Source organism: Phragmites australis, chromosome 4 (assembly GCF_958298935.1).
Source record: "Phragmites australis chromosome 4, lpPhrAust1.1, whole genome shotgun sequence".
Lineage (NCBI taxonomy): Eukaryota > Viridiplantae > Streptophyta > Magnoliopsida > Poales > Poaceae > Phragmites > Phragmites australis.
In genome coordinates, this window is record NC_084924.1 from 48,423,724 (window position 1) to 48,433,463 (window position 9,740).

Consider the following 9,740-nt stretch of genomic DNA (forward strand, 5'->3'; position numbering starts at 1 on the left):
ACACGGTAGAACCCTAGTTTGAGAAAAATCTTTTACCAACTAAAATTGACCTGTGTAAACCTACGAAATAGAAGACCCCTTATTTTATACACTAACACTCACCCTTTTGGTCACATGAGTACGGTGACACAACGATACAACATTATCAATCAAAATAGAAAGACGATGTGACATATTTCTTGTCACTCCAAACTTAGGTGGCCTCACACAGACAATTCTGTCACACCAAACTAGAAACTTTTTAAATAGGTGCGTGACGGTAGTCATTTGTCAAGAAATTAGTTACCGGAAATATAGTTTTCAGGTGTTAGTATGAAAATATTAGAATAAAAAAGTTAAAATAACAAAAAAAATCAATTTCCTGTCTTGTAAGATGGAAAACAGTCAAACACCAGACATGCAGTATCACCGTATCTCCCGTGATCCCCGTACCCATTAGTCCGTTTCCTTGTTGGACACACAGGACCCGGTACTCTTCCTGGCCTTGCAGAACGCGTGATCTCCATCCAACGGCCCACCTGATGTAACATTCACCCGCGCAAATCCCCATGATTTATACCGTCCCCGAACCCGGAAGCGCCACGGAGTTCTTCATGGCCCAACTCACGGGAACTCGCCGTTCACCACACCAATTCCCGGTCTCCCACCCCAACCGGCAGCCCCCCCCCCCCCCCCCCCCGCGTCCTTTCCGTTCCGCTGTTCCCATCCCGCCGCCGCCAACGGCGCGCGCCCCGGGAAGCCGCCACGCGCGCGCAACGGCGCCGGACCCGTCCAGCGAGCAGCACATGGTGACGCCGAAGACGGCGGCCAAGGACGAGGCCTCCTGCTCCGTGCAGACGCCGCCGAAGGTCTCCCCCGACGAGATGCGCGCGGTGGCGCGCAAGTTTGCCGACCAGCTTATCCAGGATACCGAGCCTGGCGTCTGGGCCGTCCTCACGGCCATCTCCAAGAAGGCCCGCCTCCGGCCCCAGGTACCTTCCCTTAAGCCCTAACCCTAAAACCCTATCTTGCTGTTGCGCTTATCATTGTCGTGACTGGTCTGAGTTCTTGCCTGTGGTTTGCCTGCATTGCCGTTTAATCTGTTGTATCTATTTCCGCAACAAAAAAAAAATCTATTGTATCGATGAATTTAGTGTGGGAAAAAACGAGCATTCTACTTTCTGCCACTAGCAAACTTCCCTGTGCTCGGAGAAGTGGACTGTTTCATTTTTGTAATTATTTTATCTGTTTCAATTAATGGCTTGATAAATTCATGGTCTTCTACTGATGTTGGGCGTGCTGAGCCATCTGATTGGAGTTTTGTGGATCAACTGAAGGGAATTAACATTCTTTTGAGTGCTGACGAGCACTGCCTGGGACGCGCTGTTGAGGAACGATTTCAGATTTGTGCTCCTCAATCTGCTCCGCAGATCAGTGGGAGGCATTGCAAGATATATAGGGACACCGTGTTGGGGGAGCTGAACCTCCACGAGCATATCCCTGTTTTACTCAAGGACACAAGGTTTTTTCTTCTGGGTGTTCTGTATAACACAATTTCGTTTCCTTTTCTTTCTTTTATTGAACTAACCTATTGTAGTTCTGCAGCTCAAATGGCACATTTATCAACTGGAGAAAGCTCAAGAAAAATTCATCTCCGGTCAAGCTTAATCATGGTGATGTTATATCATTTACAACACCTCCTCACGATGGTATGGTTCCCTCCTCATTCCACTTTTACTAATTGGACTCATACTGGGTTCACTAGGGGTATGTATTCAATGGCTAATACCTTTGTGCTGCTATTTGGTTTATGTTCTCTTCATTCAATTCATCACCATTAGTGCTTTTCCGCCCTTTGCTGATTTGCTATTGTCTTTTACACTTGATCATATTTCACATTTTGATGCTCATGTTTCTGTAGCATGTTATCACTGTTTCTCGTATATAGGATTGATATTGCCACTTGCTCTTCCATTCAAGTTGTATATTGCTTTTGCAGATGCTTCCTATGCATTTGTCTACCGTGAAGTCAATGCAATCAGTTGTGTAAAGAATGGAGGTACCATTCATAAAAGGAAGTCAGGTGAGGAGTTTGCTGTCTTATGATTTGGTGATCATATTTACCAACTAGTATGTTACAAGTTTTGATATATGTACCACCATTTATGTTTAATCCTGAAGAGGAGGATGGTTCTGGAAGCAAGAGGCTAAAGGGTCTTGGTATTGGTTCTCCTGATGGTCCTGTTTCACTAGATGATGTTCGGAGACTAGAAAAATCTAATGCTGTAAGTTGGCTCCTTCAAGATGGCAATAGCTTTGTTGCCTTTGTAGTTTGCTAACCTTATTACCCTAAATCTATGCAGGACCTCAGGGAACAACTTGAGGCACATGTTGTGACAATTCAGACTTTGAGAACTGAAAGAAAAATGGCACAAGTCCAGCATGAAAAGGTATGCATTACTTCTCCGTCCCCTCTCCTCTTCTTTGCATGAAGTGTTTTCATTTTTGCTTATGGTTTCATTGTTACATTTCTCCTAGCATATAGAATTTTCCTCTTGTACTTCATCGCCCATTGTCACTTCTAAATTATAATGTTTCTCCAGTCTACTTAACGATGATGTTTCGTTAGCGTTTGTCAAATTGTCTACATAGTTATCAATGTACCCTTCATAAAGGAATTTTATATTCAATGAAGTTAATACCTATTTCTCTACAAGAGGAAATATGTGTTCCCTTTTCCATTAAAATTTTCCTTTTGCTATCAAAGATTAGGTTTCTACTACCTCCATTTTCTTTTACTTGTCGTTTAGGACATTGACACGGTTTCCAATAAGCACGTTTGACCATTATTTTTGATAACTACTTCTTGGTAAAAGTTGATAAAAATTAGATGATGTCAAAGTATTTTTCATGACAAATGCACTACTATCATTTTCATGTATCAAATCCTAATAGTTTTGTGTATATTAGTGGTCAAAATTTCTAAAGTTTGATTGCACGCATTCTAGGATGACATCTATTTGAGAACGGATGTAGTACTTACTAGAAACTTGTACTCATCATTGACTCATTGCCTTTGTCTGTAACTGAGCTTTTACAATTCTGATGATGTAGGAACTCAAAGAGTTTAGAGAAACTACATCGAGTTCATATCTTGATCAAACTAAATCTCTTCAGCTAGCACTCGAGGAGAAGCAAAAACAACTAGATTCACTTAGTACATCAAATACAGAGTTTCAGAATTCCATAAAAGATCTGGATGAAAGGCTTAGTGCATCTAAGCAATCACGTGCCGATGCTGATGAGATAATTTTGAGGTATTCTGCATTGCCTTGTGATCAATTTCTTACCACTTGATGACAATACAAAGAGCTTCTCTCATCTCTTACCATGCATCATTTACTATTACATGAGGATCTCATATATTTAAGATTTGAAATGTTTCCAGCCAGAAAGCAATTATATGTGAGCTTGAGGGACAGCTAAATGAGGAGAGAAACTTAAGAAGAGAGGAGCGTGATAAGGCTGCACAGGACTTAAAATCTGCACTGCATAAAATGCAAGCTGAGGCTCAAGAAGAAATTAATAGACAGGCCGAGTCTTACCTTAGACAACAAAAGGAGCAGAAAGAAGTTATTAGCAAGCTTCAGGTTATACTTTTCTCCAATTATAGACCGTTCCATAACTCATGTTTTTTATATATTGCAATAACCTTCCACTTTTGTTTTCAGGAATCAGAAAAAGAAACTCGTTTGCTTGTGGAAACGTTGAGGTCCAAGCTGGTATGCTGTTTCACAATGACCACTCCAAACTCTTTCATTTCTTTTTCGCACTACAATTATTTGTTTTCTGATATTCTCATGCAGGAAGACGCTCGAGAGAACCTTGTAACATCTGATAAAAGAGTAAGAGAGCTGGAAGCTCAACTTCAGGATGAGCAGCTAATATGTGCTAACAACCGAAAGGTACCAAGCTGTGCTCATGGTAGACTTTGTAATTACATCTCGGTAAAATATTTTCATTTGTTGTCTTTTATTTGCCTATAACATTTTGCCCCCTTGCAATTGCAGAAATCAGATAATTTAGAGAGTGAACTGAGAAAACTGAAGAAAGAACTTGAAAATGAGAAGGTGGAAAGAAATGTTCATGCATGGAAGGTTGCTCTCCTTTACTTACAAACTCATAATATGTATCCTTTTGTTCAGCAGGCTGCTCGGGAAGAAGCATGGGCAAAGGTCTCAGCTCTTGAGCTTGAAATAGCTGGAACAATTAGAGATTTATCAATTGAGAAACAGAGGTATCAAGGAGCTAGAGAACGAATTATTTTACGGTAAAATCTTGTTTCAGTTTCATAGATGTGATAAGAGTCCGGTCCCAAGTCTGTGAACTACAAGTTATGTATAATCCTTTTTATATTTTCCCGTATGTTGCTTATTGCAGAGAGACTCAGCTCCGTGCTTTCTATTCAACTACAGAAAAAATCTCTGCTCTATTTGCAAAACAGCAGGAACAGCTGAAAGCTATGCAGAGAACTTTGGAGGATGAAGAGAACTATGAGAACACCTTAATGAGTGTTGATCTTAATAAAGTGCCACTAGCAACCGTAGCCACTGATGATGCCCGTGTGAAGCCAGTAGACTACTCAAAACATATAATGGAAGCCTCTGGTGCTTCAACAGAGAATACACAGGTAAGTGAACATAGTTCCAGTGATGAAGATGCCAACATGACCGAGCAGCTGGATGGTGGTACCCGTGAAGGTGGCAGCACTCAAAGCCTAGAGTTCACCAGCCCAGAAAGATCACTGGAGAGATTCAGGTCTGGTTTTCAGTGTGATCCTGTTGCTACGGCTCCTGAGAGGGAGGCAACTGATACTGAGCAAATTCCTGAGACAGAAAGCCAAGCTGGTAATGTTGGATGCGATGATCAGGATTCAAATCTTCAAAGATGTGACGACTTTGGAGGAGAGACTATGCAGCTAGAGGATGAAGTGCAGCCGCAAGAAAATGACGAATCTAACCCATTGCTCAAAGATGGAGGGCAGCCACAAACAAATGAGGAGCATGTTCCGACCCCCAAAGATGGCATTGGTCACTGTTCTGAAGAAAAACATGAGGATGACTGGTTCGAGAGCAAACGGGAGGACACACATGTTGGAACTATTGGAACAGCTGATCTGTTGACCTCAGAAGTTGCTGGTAGCTGGGCAGTGGAAACAGCTCCCTCTGTCAATGGGGAGAACGAATCTCCTAGGAGCTTGGGAGATGTGGTTCCTGGCGATGCTGTGGGTCAGGACAATAATGACGGAGGAAGCATGGCAGCTGATGCTTTGCTAACTTTGGTGAACTCAGATGGCCAAGCGGCTGGGAGTCAGAATAATGTCGACCATGTCGTTTCCAAAATAACTGATCACCATCGTGTTCTTAGTGCCATGATTGAAATTGTTGAGCCTGATTTCAGGAAGCAAATCTCGGGAAGTGGCATTGGAAATAACGAATCAATGTCTGATGCCGAGACAGAGGAAGGCAGCGAGGAAGGTGATACAGATTGTGACAGTGATGAGGCTGTGGTTGAGGATTCTGTTGGATAGGTTAAAAGGGATTGCTTTCCTTGTAAATATTTCAACTTTTTATTCATGCACCTTTTGTCGTATGAGCCTGTATCATGCTGTTGCATTTATGCATATTTTTTCTTCATTTTTTCTGTTTCTGGTTTATGCATGTACATGTTGATACAAACTGAAATATCTTGTGTTGAGCGTGCATGTTTGACACTCGGTGTCGGTTTGGTTTCCGTCTAAGTTTCTCACATCTAAGATTAGCTAAGTGTGGTTTTTTATAAAAGATGTTGCTAAGAAATTTTTATCCGTAAGTGTAGCACAGTTAGTTAAAAAAACTGGGGGTATGACGTGTAGGTTAGGATGCTAACAAAATATAACTTGTCATTGTAGTAATTAATCAAACAGCTGTCTAAAAACTTTAGGTGTGATTAACTTTAGATGCGAACCAAACAGGCGCGAACCAAACAGGCCATGGAGCTTACCTCAGGGTGCTACTGTTCCATTTTTAGTAGAACAGCCGTATGTAATTAGAAAGTTCATGTTAAAAATAAAGATGACCTCTGGAAACTGGGAATGCACTTGCACAACATAAGTCCTATATTACTCCGAAAAATGTTTTGGTGTTGATAAATATTTGCATCGATCCTCAGGTACCAAGCGCACAAAACATCGGTAAACAGATACTAGTACAAAAGAATATAAACCAGCTACAATTTAATCAGTTTGGCAACTCAAACAACAACTGTATCATCCAAAGAATAAATAAACATAAAGTACAAGCAAGTCCATCACCTGGAAAAATACAAGGTATTAACGACATTTAAAACCAATGAGTTAGGAAATTAAATGGTTTCGGTTCATCTATTTTTTTCTTCCATGAAGCAATCCAACATGCCTCTGAGATCATTCTTTTGATTCATGGTTCTTCCCTGCGCCGTTCTGCTGCGCCTGCTGCAGCCGGTAAAACGGTATCGGCGTAGCCTGCTGCTGCTGCAGTTGAAACATCTGGTCCTGAACACTGAGTTGGATCTGCTGCGTTGGATTTTTGGACGAGCAGGAATCGCCGAGCTCTGCAGTCGCGAGTTTCAGGCGTTGAACTTCGGCTGTCAGCGCCTCATTCAGAGCTGTTCAAGGAGACAATAAAACATGATGATTTACCTTCAAAAACAGAAAGATGATTGAACCGTGAATCACAATGTAGCTACCTCCTAAACTCTATATTAGCATGTCTTGTTCCGGCTACATTTTTCTAAAGTGCATACTCCTACATGCTAGACACTAACAGCAGCAGAGAAAACCGCATATTTTATCTGAAGCAACGGAGGAAAAAAATAACACAAGCAACCTTCCTTCTCGGATGATTGCTAGCACATCTTACTAGACACTAGTTGTACGTGCTAACGACTACCGGCATTGCGCAAGCGGTTGTATAAAAAAAGCCGACCACCAACCCGGCTACCTCCAAATGCCAACACGAGCTCATTCACAATTCATAGCCGTGGGCACACGAACTGGGAGAAACCAACATGTCAACGTCAACAACTTCAATGGGATATATTTTCTTCAGCTAAGTGCGAGCTTATCCAAGACTAGAGCTAGTAGATATAGTGCCTAGCACATCGGACGTTGACGAACACATCAATGAAGCATGCAGGTGAGAGATCAGGGGACGCACCGTCGCGCAGCTGCGCCTGCTGCTCCATGGCCTGCAGCCGGAACTTGAGCTCGTTGTTCTGCGTCGCGATCCCCGCCGAGTCGCGCTGCGAAAAATTGTGCAAGAACTGTGTAAATCGAACGAAGTCATCAAGGAGAAATGCACAAGAAAGCAAGAGGAGATAGAGGTAGCTACCTGGAGAAGCGTGAGCTGGGCGGAGAGAGTCGTGGCCTCCGTCTGCAGGATCTGCACCTTCTTCTCCAGCTCCGCAATGTAGCGCATCTTCCGCTCCTTGGACCGCGCCGCCGACTGCCTGTTCGCCAGCACCCTACAAGTGAACGATCACGCGAGAAACACAGTTCGATCAGTTCACCTCGCCCATTTCGTAGCACATTGAAATCGCTACATTTGCAAGCTCGATCCTAAGAAGAATGGAGCGCGAGGGCTCAGGAATTTGAGATGAATGGCATTGAGTAGTTATTACCTCTTGACGCGCTTGGGGTCGGCGAGGGCCATCTCAGCCAGCTTCTCGTCGGCCATGATCTTCTTCATCTCAGCAGGGGTGAACCCGCCGCTGCCGAACTCCAAGCTGAACCGGTTGGGTCCCGGCATGTTGCCGTTGGCCCCCGCCGTCGCGTCGGCCGAGAAGTTGAGCATTCCGATAAGGCTGTCCATGGACAGGCTCCTGGCGTGTCGGGCCATCGGCGCAGCGGCCGGCTCCCCCGCGTTTCCCCTCTTGAGGCCCTCCCGCCTCTCGGTGCCGTCGGCCCAGAGGCGGATTCCGCCGCTGCTGTCGGCGGCACACTCCTCAGACTCGTTCTCGCTGCTGTCGGCGCCGTTGGTCTTCATGCTGCTCCCGCGGCTGTCCCCGTCGTCGTGGCGGTCGTCGGAGGAGTTGAGCCCGTCCAGCCCCTCCAGGTTGAGGTACGTGTTGAACAAGTCGTCGGCGTCGCCGCCGCCGTGGTGGCCCCAGCCGGCCTCGACCTTGGGCGGCGGGAGCTGGCCTCCCGACGCCGGCGGGAAGTACCCGAACGGGACGTCGCTGCGGCAGCGCCGGTGCGCCTTGCGCGGCGGCAGCCCGTCCTCCATGCACACGTCAGCGCGCTGGCTGCCGAACGCCTGGGGCGGCGTCGGCGGCAGCCCCGGCGGCCTGGGCTTGGAGTTGGCCGGGTCAGGCACGAAGGAGGTCGCCATCGGCAGCGACATGCCGTGCTGCTGCTGCTGCTGGTGGTGGTGGTGGTGGTGGTGGTGCACCAGCGCGGCGGCTGCGTGCGCGTCGCCAACGCCGTTCATGCTCCCCTCCGCGCCCGAAAGCAGCACGAGGAATGTCAGCCCGAGCAAGGTGGCGTACGTTGGCGGTGCAAACTGCAAAGAGCGCGAGCTCGCAACGCAGCGCAGCGCAGCGAGCGGTGGTGGAATCGAATGGAATGGGGGGTTCCTTGGTGTTTTGCTCGGGCGGGTGCTTTTAAGAGTATTTACTCGCCGTTTGGTGACGATCTTTGCGAGGTGGTGGGGGCTGCCTTTGCCTTGCCGTGCCCTGCCGGCTGCCGCTCACTATTTCACTCACCTCGGCGGCATCCCGTTTCTGTGCTGCTCCGGCTGCATTCATGCAGGTTCGAACAAATCCTTGTACGAGTTTGGCTGTACGGAACAGCAGTTTCTGCTGGATCGGACAGCCCATCCGTCCGGCCGACCGATGATGGGAAATACAACTCCACACCATATTACACATTACTGATTATCTTGATATGGTTCATCACTCTTGTCCATCTATTAATTTTTTTATCTACTTATGTTTTTTTCATTAACTTTTAAATATAAATCTCAATATAAATGAACAATCAAGTATATAATGGATACATAACATTGTGAAATTTCCCCTTCCGCCGGATGATCTACGTAGATTGGAATGGGACCTGGTTGCTAGCTTCACCTGCAGCCTTTGGACCGTCGGATGGAGCATGCCGATCGCAGGCGTCCGTTCTCGATCAAATGGTTAGCTCTCAACAAGCTACCGCACCGTTTGTGCGGGGTGAACTGTAACTCTGCAAGCCAGCTGTGAGCCTGTGCTAACAGTGTATTGTGTATGTTTCACACGATTGCCAATCCGATTCAATGCGTCAATGGCGGAAAACTTGTTCACTAGCTTAGTAAATATATATCAATTTCTATCTAAATATGTTAGGTTTATCTAGTATGTTCACTCTACCGTTCAAGAGGATTACAATCTACTCTAGCGATGTAAATTGTAAAAATATAAATATGAAAACATAAATAAGGTAGAGAGATAAATTCAGTACAAATAATTTTTATCCCGTAGCATAGATAGTATGAATATCACCTCCAATCCATGTTAGAGCTCAATCAAGGATATACTTCTGGTCAGCATCCAATCACGACTCTTGAGCCACCAAACCACCAAAGCAAGGTCTCAAGTTAGATGAGCCGTTAAACCACAAAGGCAAGACATCACCATTAGTCTATCTTCTGGTCACTTTCTACCGTAATCACTTCAGAACTTGAGTCACCAAGGTAAGGGTCTCCGCA

General features: G+C 45.4%; 2 protein-coding genes across 4 annotated transcripts; one reads left to right on the top strand and one right to left on the bottom strand.

Moving 5' to 3' along the window:
- The first annotated feature begins 681 nt into the window (after positions 1 to 681).
- Positions 682 to 5,755, top strand: LOC133917020 (uncharacterized). 3 transcript variants are annotated; one of them, XM_062360947.1, is made up of 13 exons: positions 682 to 971; positions 1,317 to 1,501; positions 1,585 to 1,688; positions 1,979 to 2,062; positions 2,161 to 2,264; positions 2,343 to 2,429; positions 3,094 to 3,296; positions 3,428 to 3,629; positions 3,711 to 3,761; positions 3,846 to 3,944; positions 4,050 to 4,109; positions 4,185 to 4,276; positions 4,420 to 5,755. In XM_062360947.1, exons 1-13 carry the CDS (start codon positions 786 to 788, stop codon positions 5,567 to 5,569), a joined length of 2,607 nt encoding a protein of 868 aa, XP_062216931.1. In that variant the 5' UTR covers positions 682 to 785; the 3' UTR covers positions 5,570 to 5,755. The 3 variants fall into 3 exon arrangements, with proteins under 3 accessions (XP_062216931.1, XP_062216930.1, XP_062216932.1); XM_062360946.1 differs by having other exon boundaries at positions 4,188 to 4,309; XM_062360948.1 differs by having other exon boundaries at positions 4,188 to 4,276.
- Positions 5,756 to 6,208: 453 nt separating this feature from the next.
- On the bottom strand, positions 6,209 to 8,486 carry LOC133914902 (bZIP transcription factor 29-like). The gene is made up of 4 exons (XM_062357872.1): positions 7,678 to 8,486; positions 7,389 to 7,521; positions 7,215 to 7,299; positions 6,209 to 6,663 (listed from the first exon to the last, which is right to left on the bottom strand). Exons 1-4 carry the CDS (start codon positions 8,484 to 8,486, stop codon positions 6,443 to 6,445), a joined length of 1,248 nt encoding a protein of 415 aa, XP_062213856.1. The 3' UTR covers positions 6,209 to 6,442.
- Between the last annotated feature and the right edge of the window lie 1,254 nt (positions 8,487 to 9,740).

What these genes read in the sequence shown, in the direction of transcription:
- LOC133917020 (XM_062360946.1), top strand. Translation starts at nt 786, where the DNA reads ATGGTGACGCCGAAGACGGCGGCCAAGGACGAGGCCTCCTGCTCCGTG. An exon ending in AGGCCCGCCTCCGGCCCCAG is followed by an intron (nt 972 to 1,316) that starts GTACCTTCCCTT and finishes GATCAACTGAAG; the next exon opens with GGAATTAACATTCTTTTGAG. An exon ending in AGAGAACGAATTATTTTACG is followed by an intron (nt 4,310 to 4,419) that starts GTAAAATCTTGT and finishes TGCTTATTGCAG; the next exon opens with AGAGACTCAGCTCCGTGCTT.
- LOC133914902 (XM_062357872.1), bottom strand. Translation starts at nt 8,486, where the DNA reads ATGAACGGCGTTGGCGACGCGCACGCAGCCGCCGCGCTGGTGCACCAC. An exon ending in CCCAGCTCACGCTTCTCCAG is followed by an intron (nt 7,300 to 7,388) that starts GTAGCTACCTCT and finishes AATTTTTCGCAG; the next exon opens with CGCGACTCGGCGGGGATCGC. An exon ending in GCAGGCGCAGCTGCGCGACG is followed by an intron (nt 6,664 to 7,214) that starts GTGCGTCCCCTG and finishes CTCCTTGAACAG; the next exon opens with CTCTGAATGAGGCGCTGACA.